The sequence below is a fragment of the Miniopterus schreibersii genome (genome assembly GCF_964146895.1).
Source record: "Miniopterus schreibersii genome assembly, chromosome: 6".
Classification (NCBI taxonomy): domain Eukaryota; kingdom Metazoa; phylum Chordata; class Mammalia; order Chiroptera; family Miniopteridae; genus Miniopterus; species Miniopterus schreibersii.
The window spans coordinates 87,369,857-87,388,263 of NC_138107.1; the positions used below are offsets into that span (position 1 = coordinate 87,369,857).

General features: G+C 50.5%; 1 protein-coding gene and 1 long non-coding RNA gene across 5 annotated transcripts in view; one reads left to right on the top strand and one right to left on the bottom strand.

The window, feature by feature from the left end:
* Positions 1–1,826: 1,826 nt before the first annotated feature.
* LOC308558223 lies at positions 1,827–15,336 on the bottom strand. Its single transcript, XR_013998968.1, has 3 exons — positions 14,863–15,336; positions 14,453–14,596; positions 1,827–3,198 (listed from the first exon to the last, which is right to left on the bottom strand). It is a non-coding gene; the product is annotated as an uncharacterized lncRNA (long non-coding RNA).
* A 157-nt stretch (positions 15,337–15,493) lies between these two features.
* MAP3K4 (mitogen-activated protein kinase kinase kinase 4) overlaps positions 15,494–18,407 on the top strand; it is a 72,834-nt gene continuing 69,920 nt past the window's right edge. For 3 of the 4 annotated variants that reach the window (XM_081140691.1, XM_081140693.1, XM_081140692.1), the window contains exon 1: positions 15,551–15,806. In XM_081140691.1, the coding sequence (XP_080996817.1) occupies positions 15,646–15,806 (161 nt within the window). In that variant the 5' untranslated portion in view covers positions 15,551–15,645. Of the gene's footprint in view, positions 15,807–18,407 lie in introns of all 4 variants that reach the window. The other variant, XM_081140694.1, reaches the window with a different exon arrangement.

Consider the following 18,407-nt stretch of genomic DNA (forward strand, 5'->3'; position numbering starts at 1 on the left):
CCAGCGGGGTCAGGCTCCTGTCTCACTGCCACTCACGGCACGCAGGGCAAACCCATCTTTAAGCCCCCGCAATTCTACGTGCTACCCTAACGGTATTTTCAAGCATTGTTCTAAAACATGTTTTTGTTCCAAGTAATGTGAGTAGGCCCCGCAATTACCTAATTTCCACCCAAGTCTGAAATATCAAAGGTTAGTCCTCAGAGATGCTGCGGGGAGAAGAAAGGGGGTGCTTGTCTTGCAGTTCAGCTGTGTTGGTTTTACAGTTTCAGGGCTGGAAAAGGGCCAGCCGACTGTATTAACCTTCTTTTCAATCTTTCCTAAGAATTCCCTCATTTCTGGATGCCAACTGGACTTGGAGAATTCACGCCTGTTGTGTTGTGTGCGGGGGATGCTACTGCTCTCAGTAGGGTTGACTGCAATGGGGAGAGTGAAAGTCAAGTTTTTAACCCAAGTATAGGGTGTCAGTTTCACCTGGTATTCCAGTCAAGTTCGGGACCCCCCCCCCGGGGGGCTGATAGGAGGCCTAGAAAGCAGGATGTTTGGATGCATGTCTACTATTTGGGGCAATTGCTTGATCTTTACAGGGCTTGGTTTTTAGCTCATTTCTCTTGACTGAAATTTCGGATTTAGAGGTTAGAATCCTAATCACTGTAGCTTTGCTTCTCTGTTCCCCATTTCTGACCCCTCTGTCCATCCTCAGGCCCTAGGACTCTGTCCCTTGGTCGGCCCAGCTCTGAGGACGGACTCCCCAGGTTTAAAATGCTTGCTCTCATCACTCAGAACATCACATAGAAAACTCAGAAGCAGTATGCTTATGACATGATTTAAACCAATCTGAATATACTTCAAGAGAAAGAGCACAGTTTCAGGTACAAAAACTGAAATTTACTCAGGAAACCTTCGCATACAAATTCAAAACATGTAAAAATAACAGAATTTTGTAATGAAGTGGCTCCTACATAGAGTTGTTTGTTTGTAGCGCAGCGATAGGCCCAGATTTCAAATCAATAGAGTGGAGGTTGGGGTGGTAGACACACTGCAAACCTACACAGCTTTTAAAAAGAACCTAACTCCCCGCCACGTCATTCCCCGTGCCTGGCACCAGGTCTGAAGCTTCTCAGCGTCTCTGAGTCAGCGTGTACCCCAGGACAGGGTCCGTGCGGATGGGGGAGAAGCCCTCTGTCTTCTTGTTACCCGCCTAGTATCCGACTCCTTTCTTGCCTTAGGAGTCTCTGTGCTGCTTACTGCAGACGCTGAAAATTCCAGACAGCAGCCTGGGTCCTGGGCTCCATTCTCCAGACACACCCTCCCATTCCCCGGCCAACCTTAGAGCCCGGGCAGTGCTGTGCTGGGTGCCGAGGCAGTGTGGGCTGGTGGAAGGGTCTGCAGGCCGGGGAGTGGGGCAGCGGGTTCCTGGGCAGGCAGTTCTGCACGGCTCTGTTCCCAGCTCTGGAGCCACGAACTGGTTCTCCATCCCTCCTAGCAACACTGGAGCCACACAGTATTCTTGATTGATTGATTTTAGAGAGAGAGGAAGGGAGAGGGAGCGAGAAAGAGAGAAAGATGTGAAAGACAGCATCAATTGGTTGCCTTCCAAATGCCACCCAACTGGGAACTGAATCTGAAACCTGGGCATGTGCCCTGACCAGGAATCAAACTGGCGACCTTTTGGTGCACAGGACGACGCTTAACCAACCGAGCCTCACTGCCAGGGCCACACAGTATTCCTTACATAAAACTGTCATTGACAGAGAACATACACAAGACTGTGCAAAGTGTAAGTTGACTTCTTATCACCCTAACCCCAGCCCTAACCCTTTCCCACGTGTTTGCCAACAGCCCGTGTGTGTCAGACTCGATGAATCGCAATGACAAGCCCCGGGGGCCTAACATTAAACACAGCAGCTGTGCCTTCGCATCCCGTGAACTCTGGAAGCCACCGGAGCAGTTTAGCTGGTGGCACCGAGTGTCAGTTTATGCTGAGACAGGGTCACTGGCCCGGGTCCTCTCGTGGCGTGGCGCCTTCTGCACAGCTCGTAGGAACGTGCGTAAGGGCTGGAAAGGGCACGCAGGGCATTTTAGGAGAACCGGGCAGGCGGCAGGCAGCGTTGACACATTCCTGGGTCCGCTCAGAGTTCTAAGCGCCTCGAGCTCCCTCCTCTGTTTGACCCGGTTAGTCTTAGCGGGATGTGTCATTTTGCACCTGCTGTGCCAAACCCAGCGGAGAATTTTCAAGGACCACTTGTGACATTTTTCTTGACTTTGCGTTTCTTCCATTACGAAGGAGAGAGATTTTTGTCTTTTCCATTTGTGAATCCCCAGCATTGGCAGGGGGTGGGGAGGAAATGGGGACTGGGACCAGCTCATAAGATGACCTGAAAATATAGCTATTGACTTAATAGCTCTGTGTCATCTCCAAAAGAGATGGGATCCTTTCAAGTTGGTTTTACGTAATTGAAGTAGAGGGCACGCGGAAGGTGCCCGAGTTCGCCTGCCGGCCCTGATGTTCGTACCTGTGCCTTGACTAGGGAACCGGCCTCTACGCCCCAGTCCTAACCTGTACAGTGGGAACCATGTGACTGCCCCACAGGCTTCCTCTGAGGATCAGAGCATGGCGAGCCCGTGAGGCCCGGTCGTCCTGGTGGCCCTGGTGGTCCTCATTACCAGTATTCTAGGAGCCGATGGTTGAGAGCGAGGGCTTTAGAATCAGACCTTGGCTCTCGTCTCAGTTCTGCCATCGTCTTGCTGTGGGACCCTCGTGAATCGTGTGGCACTCTGCCCAGTGCTCAGTGAGCGATTGACAAATTATCATGATTATTATTATTACTATTATGAAACAAAAGGCAATTACCATTATGGTTGTGATTAATATTAAATCACTTCTCTGCAAAGACATAAAAGAACAAAGATATTCAAATTTATTTAGAAGAAAGAGAAGTCAATTTTAGAGGAACACAGGATGAGATGAAAAAACTTCTATTATTGAGCACCGAATTTAGCTTTGGGTTTCCTGGCAACCAGGGCAGTAAAAGGAAACACAACAGTTTACATAATTATTACGATCAGTTCTAATTAGTCGAGGAGAGCTGTGCTGTCCAGTGTGGTAACCAGCCGCCACACGTGGCTGTTCGGAGTCTGCAACGTGGCTCCTTCTGGGTGAGACGCGTGGTAAGAGGAGGACACACTGGATCTTGAAGACTTAATAAGAAAAAGTAAAATATCTGACTGATAAAGTTTTGTGTTGATTACCTGTTGAAATTATGCTATTTCAGTTATTTGGACTAAACAAAAAATTTTCATTTACAAAGGTTTACTCCTGACAAAAGTGCCTAGTACATGGAAACCTGCATTCGCCAGGACTCAGAGCCCGAGAGGACCGAGAACTGGGCTCTATCGCGATCATTTATTTTAATAAACTCATTAGTTATGCCTCTCACTACACATCTGTTCTGAGTGTTTTGTTTTTGTTTGTTTTTGGTCAATTTATTTAAACTAAAAAACAAGTTCAACCATTTCTACCACTACCCACCTATAATATCATTAAAGTCAATTCCACCTCTTTCCCTTCTTTAGTGCAGCTCCTAGGAAATTAAAAATTTCATATATGGCTCACATCATCTCTCTCTTGGACAACACTGAACTTTTTTTACTCTCACTATTCTAAGTGGAACTTATTTATATTTTTATATTAATATAAAATATTACAATTAGAAAACATGAAATTATAATATCAACATGTAAATATATAATATATACTAACACTTAAAAATATATCGTTATATATAACTAATAATAAAAATAGTAATAAAAAGAATGTTGTATGTTAATGTACTATTATTTTCTTTTTAAAAATTTTTATTGATGTTTTTAATTGAAATACATTTTACATATTAAATGTATTATGTACTTTATACTGTTTATAAAAAAGGCCTTTGATAACCAAGTAAACAATATCTTCACCTACAGTTTTAAAGGAAACTTGTACGTATCTCGGTGAGGAAGAGATGCAACGGTAATCGTACCCGCTGCCATTTATTGAATGGTGGCTTAGGTGGCGGCACAGTCCTCATTTCTTTACATGTGTCAATCATCTAAAAATTCACAAGGGGCCTGGGAGTTCTTACATTGTACCAGAAGCCCTTAGTAACCGGTGTAAGATACAAGCACGCCTTCTCTTTTTGCTGTTTCTTTAGTGTCCTTCCAGCATTCAGCCGGGGGCCGGCCGGGCGGCAAACAGCTCAGGGAATAGGCGAGCGAGCGAGCGGTGCCTCGCCTCTCCCCGCGTCACTCGGCTTATCCACGAGACGTAGTTCCCTTGACCCTCAGTGACAGCAGGACATTTGAAAGTCTGTGACGTACGGCAGTGAACAGTGCTGTGGTTGGAGGTCTGCAGGAGGAACTGAGCCCCGCAGAGTCTGCTGTGAGATCCCTCCGGCTCGCACACGCGCTGGCCCGAGCCTACTGCGTCAAGGTAAACTGAGTCACGACAACGGAAGAATTAGCTATTTCCTCTCTGTAAAAAGCACCTGCAAATTTTCTGAAATGCTTGTGTGTATTTTGGAGAAACGTATTATTATAGCTTGTTCTGATTCAGAGTCCATTAAAAAAACACACCTTGATATTTCAAAGATTAGATGGTTTTTACAGGAGGTGGAGGATAAAAGAAAATAAATGAATCCGATCTTTTTTTTAAGTGGTTAGGACTTTTTATTTTTTTTTAATTTACTGATAAGAGAGAGAAAGAGAGAGGGAGACAGACAGACATTGATTTGTTCCACTTATTTATGCATTCACTGTATGCGCCCTGACCGGGATTCAAACCCACAGCCTTGGCATACAGGGCCGACGTTCTGGCCACCAGAGCTACGGGCCAGGATAAATCTGACCTTTTATCCCCAACTCTCCACACCCCACTGAGAGCAGGAGAAAGAAACGGTGGAATTTAGGAAGATACGTTTCAAAGTCGAACTGCAAGTCACAAACATAAAGGTGTGTTCGGCCCCATGTGAATGGCCAGGACGGCCTCTCTTTCGGTTTCACAACCTGCAGAGGGAGGCAAGACCTAGAAATCACTCGAGAGGCGCGGAGATGACGACGGGTTTGGAAAAGAGGTCCGAGAGCGAGGAGTGTGGCAGTTGGTGTGATGTTTCCTGAGGAAAGGAGAGGAAGTTCTTGGTGACTGAGGCTGCACGGACGTTACTGTCCAGGACACGGGGGACGCCCTCGGCGCTGACGCTGGGCGGGGGAACAGCCTTCACAGGGCGAAAAGCGTGGATTTCCATTTAAAGCCAAAAGCATTTTCAGTCTGAGCTGCAAGCCAATGGTCTACACCAGCGATTTTCACCCTTTTTCATCTCATGGCACGTAAACAAATCACTGAAATTCTGCAGCACACCAAAAAATATATTTTCTGCCGATCTGGCAAAAAAGAGGTGTACTGTTGATTCATTCACACTGGACGGCTGTTGTGCTGGCTGCTGTCACTGTTTTATTGGACAGTCCAAGGGAGAAGGGTCGGTGCCCCCGACTAAACAGTCAGGTGTTGCGTGTTTTAAACATCCTTGCGGCGCAGGGGCTGCAGACGGCTGGCCGAGGCCGCAGGGGAAGGTGAAGAGCCCTTCTCCCCGAGTCCTCCGGTGGCTGATCTCCCGTTACCGGTGGGAGTCTGGGGGGGTTCTGCGTTCGCTGACTTTGGGGCGTCGTAGGTAACGTAGCTGCCGTCCCCGGAAGAGCGATCCGCACCGGGTGTCCGGACAGCAGCTTTCCCAAGTGCGGACACTTCGTCCCCAGCGTGGTCCTTCCCAGACGCTCCTTGAGAAAATGATACAGAGGTTCAGAGCCTGGCTCTTGGTTGCTCAGATGGACCCAGAGTCGCAAAGAAAACCCCTCGGATTAACTCCCAGGCCTTTCCTCGGGACCACAGGACAATTTGCAGGAGCACGTTTTGAAGAAGTTTATATTCTGATTCATCCCTCCTTGCCCTGAACTAGTGCCTGCAACGAGGCTGTGCTCCATGTGTTCACCAGGTCACTTTCCAGCGGTGGGTGAGGTACAAGGACGTACTGTGTTGGGTCACCAGGTCTGCAGCCCAAAGGACACAGGCTCTCCACCCCCCCAGTGCAAACCAGAACGTGCATTCTCCAGGCCACAGCAGCAAAACTGCAGCCTAAAGCTGCCATTGTCGATTCATTTCAACAAACTGTAACATTGTATCCAATACAGTTACTTCAGTAAACCACTGGCTCTGGGAACTTTAAAACCAGGGGGTCTTGAAGCACTTGCCACCCGGACATCGGGGGTTTCTAATTCAGGATTCAGACACCCATTCCCAATGGACGTAAAGAACAGCTACTAACACCTCGGTGCTCAGGACTCACTTTGATTCGTGAACCTAAAAGTGGCTCTTTAGACTGAGACAAAAGTTGATTTTTAAAAACACATGTTGAATTAAGGAAAGAACAGGTAATTTAAGATAAGCATTCGAGACCTGGCTTTATCACAATCCTATCCACTGGGAGGTTTTGAAGAGAATGATACAGATTTCACAGGGATCCCCCCGCGTTCCCTCCTGCATTGTTCTGCTGGATGGTCTGGGGCCCTGGAATTAGTCATCGGGGTGCTCTTGTTTGTTTGTCAGAAATTAGTGCAGAACACAGGCCAGGCTGGTAAGGATTGGTCTTGATGTGCAAACAGATAACCTCTGAGCATAACTGAGCACAGCTCTTGATGGTGATCACGTCTGGTTCACTCTGCCCTCCCAGATACCAGGAAGCCAACAGTCACCTGGGTGTGGTGCCTCATGAAGTCCCAGCCCTCTGTTTTACAACTCGACTATTTATTGAGTCTTTTCCATGTGCTAGTTGCTGAGAATGCAAAAAAAAATAAAGTGAATCTTTGCCCCCCCCCCCAAAGATGGCCATCCAGCTAGTGGCCGAGGGGGTGGTGAAGCTGGAGCTGGGGCCGGAGACGGGCCACCTGGGGAAGCCCAGGACGTCCTCGTGACGGGGTGGGGCCTGGGCCGGATCCAGAGGGACAGGAGGGACCACCGCAGACGCTTGCTGCCTGATGTTGTTACCCAAATGTTTCACACAGGCGGGCTGCACGCTCCTGGGAGGGTGACGTCTCCTCGTACCCAGCACAGCCAAGTGACGGCAGGTGAGCACTCACGGTCCCGGGCAGGAGGTGGCCGCGAAAGTGCTCAGAAATAAACGGGGAGGTTAATTCGCAGTCATTGAACTTGTCGAAGTTGATACTGAGACATCTTTCAGGAAATCTTTTAAAGTCTCTGTTACTTTCCTCTGGACGTTTCAACAAATAGTCGTCCTAAAACCAGAGATTTCTCATGCTTCTCAAACTGTTGTTTGTTTTATGCTCCGGTGTTGACAATGTTCTTTCTTACGAGTGTTTTTCCTAAACAGCAACCAAATCTAAAGCGCCTAAGGGCCTCTTCTGCCAGGGGAGGCTGATTTGCGAGGCCGTCCTGGAGAACTGGCTGAGGTTCGCTCTTGCTCTTCTTTTTTTTATGAGGAGATGAGATCATTGATTGGAAGCCTGGCGGCCGTGGGCAGTGGACTGGGACACCAGAGGTCAGGGGTGCCCCTGGGTGCAGCGGAGACGTGTGCGTGTGCGTGTCCTGTTCATTCCAGCAGGGAGTGGGCAGGTGACAGGACTCCCTGCCCTCCCCACTCTGAGGGCCACAGGGAATAGAGGGGAGGTGAGGAAGGGACCAGGCCATGTGGAGGCTTCTTTCTGGAGGACAAGGGCCACCTTCACCCTCGTGTTAGTCCTATGTTTTCATCTGTTTTTTAATCTTCACCCGAGGATATTTTTCCATTGGTTTTTAGAATGAGCCCTGATTTCAGGACTGGGATCGAACCTGCAGCCCAGGTATGGCGTGCCCTGACTGGGAATCGAACCTGGGACCCTTCGGTGCATGAGCTGACGCGCTAACCGCTTAGCAACACCGAGCCACTCAGGCCAGGGCTCCTACGTTCTCATCTTAACCAGTTCCTCTTATTTCGTATTGACAAGCTCCTTAGTTTCGGTCCTTTCCAAGGATAAGAGGAACCAGAACCCAGATAAAGTCACGAGAACTCTCCAAAACATCCGCCCAGGTGGTTGAGGTGCGGGGGCGGTTCACCAACACCCACGGCAATGACCCAACGATGACAGCATCACAGCCTGGCAGGCAGCGGGGACACGGAGAAGTCTGTCCTGAGACACACTGACGTGTCCGAGTCCCACGCTCGGGTCCTACCTGCACACTGCTCCCCATCACCCAACCACAGGGCCCCGGCTGGGGATCTGATAAGAATGAATCACCCCAAAGACTGCCCAGTGAAAGAGAGAGACCCGGGGCCTCAGCCACAGTTCCCAGGCTCCGAGACGTGGACAGAGGCTAAACCCCCTTCCTGACGTGGCGTGGGCTGCGGGCCCTGGCAGCCCTCGTCACTCGTGCTGCTGCTAGGGAACCACGGGGACTGCAGATGCATTTTAATCTGCCCTGCTGTTGCGACAGTTTGTTTTGTGCTAAGAGTCTAAAATTAAGACTCCCCACTGAGAAGCATAACTTTGGGGCCATCCAGGCTTCGCTGCGATTAGCACACAAAGAACAGGCTGACATTTGAAATGCTTCACTTTCTAATCCGCGCTGGTCGTCCCACCCGTATCTCTGTATCCTCGGAGCTGTGTCTGTCCCCGACCCCGAGTGCACCTTTGCTCTCTGCCCGTCCCTCTCCTGCGATGCCCTCCCTCCCTTCTACCTGTGACACGCATGGGTTTCTCAAGGCTCTGGTCAGATGCCACCTTCTGCCTCCTTCCAGGATGGCCAATGTGTGCTTTATGAGTCAGGTGGCAAAATGGACACCGACAATCCCAGCTCTGCAGTGGGCGGGTCGATACAGTACCTCAAAATGCTCTGCTGCACCTGGTGCCCAGTTAGAGCAAAGATGCGAAAAAAGCCAAAGGCCTGGCAGGACAAATGTCTCTGGTTCCCACACTGATTTACAGGATTTCTAATATAAGTATATTAGTACATATTATTTATACAATAGGTTCATATTATTTTTACATGTGAATATTAACTTTATAATATATACTAAGATATATTAATATATGTTAATATATTAAGATATATATGTATAATAAATGTACAGTATGTTTTATATTATATTTATATCTGTATCATTACTTATAAATATAACCTGGGAAATTTACTTAAAATATAGAAACCTGGGTCCTACCCCAGGGCTTCTGATTCACTGACTCCTGGATAGGGCTTGATGATTTGCATTTCCACATAGACCCTCGATGCTGGTGGTGTCAGGATCCTGCTTGGAGAAGCACAAACCTAGGATGGCTGTCTTGCTCCCACCACCCTGCCTTCCTGCTCCTCTTATTCCACTCTCAGTGCTGGATCAATGAGATCCCTGTGTAATGCTAATTTTATGTGTCATTTTGGCTGGGCTATGGCGCCCTGATACGGAGTCAAACATTATTCTGGATATTTTTGTGAGGGTATTTTGGGATGAGATTAACATTAAACTTTGTGGACTTTGAGTACAGCAGATTGCTCTCCATAATGCGGTTGGGCCTCATACAATCAGCTGAAGGCCTGCACAGAACAAAAACCTGGCCTCCGCTGAGCGAGAGAGAAGTCTGCTGGCAGACAACCTTTGCACTTCGTCTGCAACATCGGCTCTCTCCTGGGTCTCCAGCCTGCCAGCCCACATTGTAGACTTGGGACTTGTCAGCCTCCATAATCTTATGAGCCGATTCCTTAAAATCTATCTATCTATCTACCTACCTACCTACCTACCTATCATCTCTCTCTCTCTGTCTGTCTGTCTGTCTGTCTGTCTCTTATTGAGGAGATCACACATTGGTTCTGTTTCCCTGGGGAACTGATTAATACACCCCATGAGAATCTGAACTCGGCTCCTCACTGCAAAGCATGTACAGTCAACCCTCTGGCAATGAGATGAGGCCCAACCCCACTGGAACCACCCAGGGGCCCTCGAAATTTCAGGTTCCCAGTCTGCATCCCCAGCAGGGCCTGGGTGGGCCCTGGAATCTGCACTTCCAGAATCCTTGGTTATTTTTTTGCATGTGACTTTAGTTCATTTCTGAATGCGAGTTGCACTAGTACAAAGCATGGCAAAAGGCACAGAAGCACATGCAAACCAAGCCTCTGGCAAGGAGTTTGCCATTCAAATGGAAACTTCCGTTTGGGGGTATTTAGAGTCACCGGGACCACACTAAGCCACTGTACTGGGTTGAATGGTGTCACCCTACAGTTCATGCCCTTCCTGGCACCTCAGAATGTGACCATATTTGAAAGTGGGGTTATCGCAGATGTAGTTACTTAAGATGAGGTCATACAGTAGTGTGGGCTCTGAATCCTGCTGTCCTTATATATAAAACTGGTATCCTTATAAGAAAAGTGACACAGACAGAAGGTGGCCATGTGGCAACAGACGCAGAGACGAGTTGTGTTGCTGCAAGCCGAAGAATGCCAAGGATCCCTGGCCACCACCAGAGCTGGGAGAGACGAAGAACAGGTTCCTCTGCTGGAAGAAGCCAACCCCGCTGATGCCTGATGTCACTCTCCTCGACATCAGAACTGCAAGAGAGTGAAGTCCTGTTGCCTGAAGCCACCCAGCCTGTGGCAGTTTGTTATGGTGGCCCTGAGGTGCTAGTACACCCGCTCACGATAAGCAACCAGAAAACTGGACAGGATGCATCCAACAACTGCGTAGCGCACACCTATGCTCCGTGGGGAAGGCAAACAAGTGGGCAGACAGCACCCTGTGAACGGCCAGTGCAGTCAAGGACGAGCCGGGAGGGGCTGTGCGCAGGGCCTGGGTCCCGACTGGACGGCACTCCTGTGAGGGCCGGTGGCTGGCTACCTCGACCTCTGCATTTCCAGCCCTGGCCCCCAGTGTGGTTCAGGGCAGGCCCTAAATAAGGAATTGAGGAATGTTCTCAGGCCATGTTTCCTAAGCCCATCTGCTGTCGAAGGTTGGATCTGTAACAGTGGTCCCAGCCCTGGCTGGACACTGGCATTGCCTGAGGAATGTGCTCAGCCTGTGGACGCCGGGGCCCCATCCCAGACCAGTCCGTCAGACGTAGGAGAGGGGCGGGATCCGAGCACTAAGGTTTTGTAAAACCTCTCCCAGGTGACTCTGTCACGAAGCCAAAGGGGAGACCCATTGATCTGTATCTTATTTTCCAAACCGGCCTCTAAGCCTGTTTTAATAACCCTGCTAAAAACTACTGTAAACAGATTTCTTACGGACACAGGCATCTTACAAGGTGGGCATTTTGTTTCACGCTATTGTCCGCCCGTTCCCCTCGAGGCGCTTTTCCTGAGGGCCGCCATCAGCTTCCTGCTGCCCCGTGGGGAGGTCCTGGAGTGGCTGTGGGCCCTCCCACCACTGTGTGAAACCAGGTGTATTAGTTTCCCAGGGCTGCGGAACAAAGCACCACTAACCAAGTGGCTTCAAACAATAACTTACGCCCTCACAGTGCTGGAGGCCAGAAGTCCAAACTCCAGGGGTTGGCGGGGCCATGCTCCCTCTGAAGGCTCTAGGGGAGGGGATCCTTCCCTGCGTCTCTGTAGCTTCTGGTGGTGACCAGTAATCCTTGGCTTGTAGACGCATCACACCGACCTCTCTGCCTCTATTGTCACATGGCCTTCTCCATGTGTCTCTTCACTTTGAGACGTGCACGTCTATCTTTGTGTCTTTTCTACTCTTCTTAAGAGGATGTCACTTGCATTAAATGAAGGGCCAAACTTACTCTGGTACGGCCTCATCTTAATTTATATCTTAAAAACATCCGCAAAGATCCCATTTCCAAATAAGGCCACATTCATAGGTACTGGGGTTGGGACTTCAGCATATCCTTTTGAGGATTATCCTTCAGCATATCCTCAACCCACAACATCAGGGTCACCACATACAGCTGATTGCACCTGGCTCAGTTATCTCTGCTTGAAATGAACACCTCACCATTTCTCTGGGTCATTTTCTGTAAGCAGAGGTCTGTTATCTATCCAAGCAGAGATACAGGACATAGATACAGGACACCCTCTCTAATCAGTGTGGTCCACCCTCAGGCAGCATCCACAGTACCTGGGAGCTCATCAGAAATGCAGCCTCCCTGGTTTCACCCTGAACCTGCTGACTGGGGACTCTACAGTTTAAGATCTCCAGGTAATGGAGATACACTTCAAATTCTGAAAAGTAGCGGTCTAAACAGCAAAGATTTACCTTTTATAGGTGAATGATCCTGTTTGCTGCCAACACATAATGTTCTTTGTTTATACAGAAAAATTCACCATTCAACATTCTTCCTTAAATACCTTCTAATTATATTTTGAAATGTATTTGAACTAAAAATGTTTTGCAGTTATGATTTCAAATTCCCCGTGTAACCAAAACGACTATAATCAAATCTGAATGATCACTTAAGCCCTTATAAGAAGTATCTTCCACTGAAATGACCTCCAGCCTATCCTACCCAAGTTTGGAGAAAGTGGGGGGGAAGGGGATGACTAATCCGGAAAAAAATTGTCAAAGATTTTTTGTTGTTGCCATTTTGGGAGAGAACCACAAAATAGTTGTTTCCAAATGACAAACTGACTTATTCGACGTAGCCCTAGATAGAACATTGGGTACAAGTATCAGGCAGGCTGGTTTGGAATTATCAAGATTAACTTCCTGAGAATAAATTTGCCAAAACATGGAAGGGATTGCTGTATGAAACTGGGAAACTCAAGCCTTGGCCAGCAACAGATGCAGAGAAAAATCTTGCTCTGAGAAGACAGGTAGATTAGGGAGCTTCTTGTGGGTGTTTCCAACTCAGGGGTGTCGTGCTGTAGCAAAACTCTGAAGAGGCAAACTTCGGAAGGCTGGGTTTTCAACCTTTCAGAGCTAATTTGTGGCCTTTGGTTGTGAAACCTTGGGCTCAAAATGTTTCTGATGTTCATCAGTCATATCTCGGTAAAAATCAGTGTTTTAACTTTGATTTCAATGTTTATCCACAACTACTGTTATCTTACTTCAACCAAAATAACCTAAGAGCCTTTTATTTGTTGGTGTGTAGGTGCATATATACAAACAGCAAAAGGGTCGCTAAGATTCTCCACCGTCAATATGAGAATCCCGGGTAATTCTGCTCTTGCTGATATTTTTGTGACTTAAAGCTTCACGTGCTATGGGCTAACGTTGCTTTTACCTCTTATCCCGAATATCTATTTTTTATATCACTTTTCTTTCTTATTTGTGTTCATCTTGGTTGTCTGTTTAGAACACCTATTGCCCTTAAAATAATCTACCTCTTCGTGCTTCTTAGAGTCTACTTGTATCTCTGTAATTTTTTATCTTAGGCTTATTTCCCCAATTAGATCCATCCGTCTGTTTTTTCAAATATTCATTCAGTTCCTTTTCAACAGGCATGTTACTGAACCTGTACTAGGTACAGGGTGTTATTCTAGGTGCTACAGATGTTGTGATAGCAAGAAATATTGCCTGCTCCTGAGGAGGTCACAGAGCAAGAACTACGCATGTAATCAACCAAATATCTAGATGCACACAGGTAGGTGGATGGTGCTAAAGTAAGGGTTTGCCTAAGGTGTTATGGGGATGCTAAGGAGAGCACCTTTTGCCAGGTTAGGGCAGGCTGGTGGTGGGGCTCAGAGGAGTCTTCCCAGAGTGGGGTGGGAGCCCCCTGAACTGCATTTGGAAGGAAGAGTTTGCCACGTGGGAGGGGGGAGCAGAAGCCTCTGGCAGAAGGCACAGGAGCTTCTCGCAGGGTGAGTGTGGGTAAGAAAACACGTTCAGATCTTGAAATCTGAAATACTGAAATCTGAAATGAAGTGGCCTGGCATAGGAGGAGAGTGCAAGTAACAGAGAAAGGTCGATGCAACATGCACAATTCCCTTGAATGAAGAAAAAGCTCCCTGGATTTTATATGGAATATTTCTTTATAGCTAACCGAGGCTTCTACACCTGATGCCTTCCATGAGGAGTTAAACGTAAATGTGTTTGGTTCCTGCCCAGAAAGACAGTACCCTCGAGTGGAAATTAAAACAACAACCAACCATGCGTCTCCCAGACGTGCTGGTCTGTGTATCTCGTACCACAGATTTCCAAGCTTGGAGAGCTGAGGACGGGCCTCAGGCTTACAGCGGCCTCAGGGGTGATTTGTGAATCGTGACTTACCCAAAGTATTAAAATACTTAAACACGGGTTAGTGTGGATAACGTCAGATGACTTGGTCATGCAACTGTTTGTCAAGAACGCGTGAAATTCAGCAAGGATTAATTTATTACCATTTTCTTTTGAACGATCTGTGTGGCCAAATCATTCGACTTCATTCCGCCCGGTTCTGTAACGCGGCATTTCCCTCTCGGGCTCCTGTCCGGCCTTCGGATGCGCCACATACTTACTGTGCTTGTTGCCTCTCTTTCTCTTGCTTTACTAGGACCGCGGCCCTTCTGGGAGAGACTCGTCTGCTTTGCTCCTGCTGCGTCCCCAGCTCCCAGGGCAGCTCCTGGCGCACAGGAGTCTAACAAGTATTTGTGGAAGGAGTGCTGCTGGACAAATAAACGAATGTCAGGTCTGGAACTCAGCATCATCACGCCACACACGCAATAATGGGCGATTAGGACAAAGGCAGGAGGTCGAGCTCTTAGGCTGCAGAGAAGCGCGCGCGGTGCGCCCCATCCCCAGCCGGCCTCGGGCACCGAGCGCGCCGCGGGTTCCTCCTCGGCCGGGCTCCTCCCAGCGCGTTCCGCACGCGCAGGCTCCCCCGGGCGCGGCTTCAAAACCCAGCCCGTCCGCGGGAACAGAAGCGCACCCGATTTCAAACGCTGCTCCTTCGGAATCAGCCCCGGGCTTTACCCTCCGGAGGACTTAATACACATTCGCAGCGAAACCCGCGCGCTTCCAGGGCCCAGAGCGCGGCGCCGCGGGAACCCCAGCGGTGCCTCGGGCCTGACGTCACGCGCGGGGCCGCTTCCTCCCCTGGGCGGCGGGGGCTCCCCGCGGGCCGGCGCCCGCTGCGCCCCCGGCTGGCCGGGCCCGTCCTCGGAAGGGCGCTTGAACCCCCTCGCTGCCGGGGTCTCCGTCTCCACAGTGGCAAAAGTCGGGGCTTTCGCGTCGGTCTCAGGCTGCGCTTCCGTCGGGGCGAAGCCCCAGCCGCAGGGCTCGAGGGCCCCAAAGCCCGCCCCGTCTGCGCCCCGTTTCCGAGCACGGCCCCCGCTCGGGTTTACAAGGCGAGCGGCCGCTCATCGCCGCCCGACCGGGGTCCTCCGAGCGCGCCCCACGCGGACCCCCCACGCAGGAACCCCGCCTCCTCTGGCGCCGCCCCGCCCCCTCCGGCCCGAGGCCCCGCCCCCTCCCCGCCCCCTCCGGCCTCCCCGCCCGTCCGCCCCGGCCCGCGGCCCGCGGAGGCTTGTCCCTCGCCGCCCGCCGTACGCGCCGCTGGCCGGTCGCCGTTCCCAAGATGGCGGCGGCGCGAGCGGCCCCCGCGGCGGGCTGAGGCGGAGGCGGAGCCGCGTCCCTCCCGCACCCCAGGGCTCCGGCCCCCGCCCGCCTGCCGCTCGCTGCCCGCCACGGCCATGCGGGGCTCCGCGCACGGATGAGAGAAGCCGCCGCCGCCGCCGCGCTGGTGCCCCCGCCCGCCTTCGCCGTCAGCCCCGCCGCCGCCATGGAGGAGCCGCCGCCGCCGCCGCCGGAGCCCGAGCCGGAGCCGGAGCCGGAGCCGGAGCCGGAGCCGGAGCCCGAGTGCTGCGCGGCGAGGTGAGGGCGGCCGCCGCCCGGGCGCGGAGCGGGTCGCGCGGGCCCGAGCCGGGCGGGGGCCGAGGGGGCGTGGGGGCCCCTGCTTCCCGCCGGCGGGCGGGCAGCATCCAGGCGCCGGGCCGGCCGGGCCGAGGGGCGGGGTGCAGCCGGGGGCCCGGGGCTGCCGGGGGACCCGGGCCAAGCACCCCCTTCCCCGGGGCGCCCCCTGCAGCCCTCCTGCGGGTGCGGAGCGTGGCGGGGCCCCGCCGTCCTGCGGGAACGTCCCCTCGCTCCCGGCCGCGAGCTCGGAGCGGGGGCCCCGCCGAAAGCGCTCGCGCCGGTGCCGAGCCCGCCGCCGCCGCTCCGCCGCCCCTGTCGGAGTCCGAGGCGGGCGCGCTGCTGTGCCCCGGGGTCTCCTGCGCCCGCGGCCCCGCGGCCCCGCCTCGGGCCCCGCAGGCCGGGGGCGGGCGCCTGCCCGGGCCGGGGCCGGCCTCCAGCGAGCTTTGTGCGCGTCGCGGGCACACGTGCACCTGAGGTCGGGGCTGCGCTGCCGCAGCTTTGCCTCCCGGGGAGCCCCGAGATGCGGCCGTGGTACCCAAAGTATCTGTTGCATCCTGTTCCTTAGACACGCTGTTAATTAACTTTATGTCTTCTTTTTTTTTTTTTTTTCTTTTTGCACGGGGAGCTCACCCTCGCCGTAATTAAGACTTTCCCTCTTACTCGCCCGTTCGTGCTCCACGCCCTCCGGCCCTAGCCCCGGTCTCGGAGTAAACCTGCCGCCGCCCCGGCCCCGCGGCGGGGATGCTGCCGCCGCTGCCGCGCGTCCCGCCGTCGGCTTTGCGGTTCCAGGAATCGGGCAGTTACGCGTCCTTTCTTTTTCTGCTTAAAGAAATTCTGAGCAGTTCCGTAGTTGCAGTGACAGCTGAAGACAGGGATCACCTTCGTGCGTGCTCTGACCCCACGGGCCCCAACAGATGTGTGTGTAGAGCTTGTGAAGAAAGTGGGTTTTCGTTTGCCTTCGTTCTAGACACTTCTGAGGTCCCTCCGGGAGCTTTTAGGGAACAGCTTCTCTAAAGAAGGGCACGGAGCGTAAGGAGGATTCCCTTCGTTCCTTTTGAATACGTCTGTCATTTGTAGTTTCGGCGGAAAGGTTACTACATGAATTTGTTGGTGAGTTCAGTCTTTGAACATTTTGACTTCTTTAAGTCTTTCTTGAAAAATAATAATGAATGCTTACTAAGTGCTTAAAACATGCCACTTTCTTTGCCTAACCCATTTAATCCTTATAACAACCCGATGAGGTGGGCCCTGCAATTATTTCTCTCCTACAGATGAGGAAGCTGAGACGCAAAGGCTAAGTGTCTGGTTAAGACCTGGCTGCACAGTCCATGTCCTTAACTGCCGTGAAGAAGTGTGACTTTATTATCCAGAGGGGCAGGTCAGAAGTTATAATTCTGTATAACTATCCCTTGGGGTAAAATGGATGTGAACATTTTTAGGTAAAAGTAAAAGGGGCAGAGGGAAGTGGGACTGGGCCATAAAAATGACTGCTTTTCCAATGATAAAAAGGAACCTTTATTTTTCAGCCAGGTTTTTGTTTTTTGTTATAATAAAAATAGGTCAGGATAATGGGCTTTATCCAACTTTAAGTGAACAGCAGTGTACAGAACAAGAAGATCTTAGAAATATTTTTCTTAGCAACATTGCAGTTAATTATACAATAGCTTATCTGTAAAACAGATTACTTGACAAAGCTGTTATTTTCTCTTCTGTACACCCTCATTGTCACCACCACCTCTTCAGTGCACAGAGCTGACCTCCGGCAAACTCACTGTGGACCATTAGGAAAGGATGCTTCAAGGGTCCTGTATCTGTTTATTTGAATTTCTTCTATTTATGTTTTTAACCATTTTCAAAAAGCTCAACACGCACGATCAAAATGTGCTAGATGCCATGTTTAACCCGTTGATGACTAATGTGGTATTTGTGCCACCAAGTTAACTGGTTTGGGGATAGACCAGAATAAAGCTCCGCCTGCCTTCTTTGTTCACGTGCTTTATTGCCAGTGTGCCATCGATTAGGAAGGCCGTGCTAACGCACAGTTTTTGTAGGATGCAGGCCTGCACATGTTGGCCAGTGTGCCACTGTGGCAGGTGCCAGCCTAGAACATCTGCTCCGTGCATGCTGACGTGCGAGTTATGCAATGATGGGGGAGCAGAAAACAGGTTGCGAGGTGACAGTGCTCTATTACAGTTTTCCTGCTCATTGTCACCCACGGACACTTCTTGTCCTTATTTCTGATAAAGATTCATGATAAGGAGAGCCGTTTTCTTGTTGTGATTAAACTTAGAAATAAACATCCCTTGTAATTTCTTTTTCAAGCTTCTGGGTTAGTCATGGGAGATCCTGAGATTGCAAGGAGAGCTATTAAAACTACTTTGGAACAATTCACTTTTGTGATTTCTTGAATCTGCACTTAACTTGGATATTAAGGCTGATGTAAGACTGCTCTTGCTACTGTAACCTTCCATTTAAAATATTTATGTTAAAAATAGCCTCATTGTTCTCATTTATTGACCTTGTAAAGTACGTTACGTGTACTTAAAAATAGCTTTTTTTTTT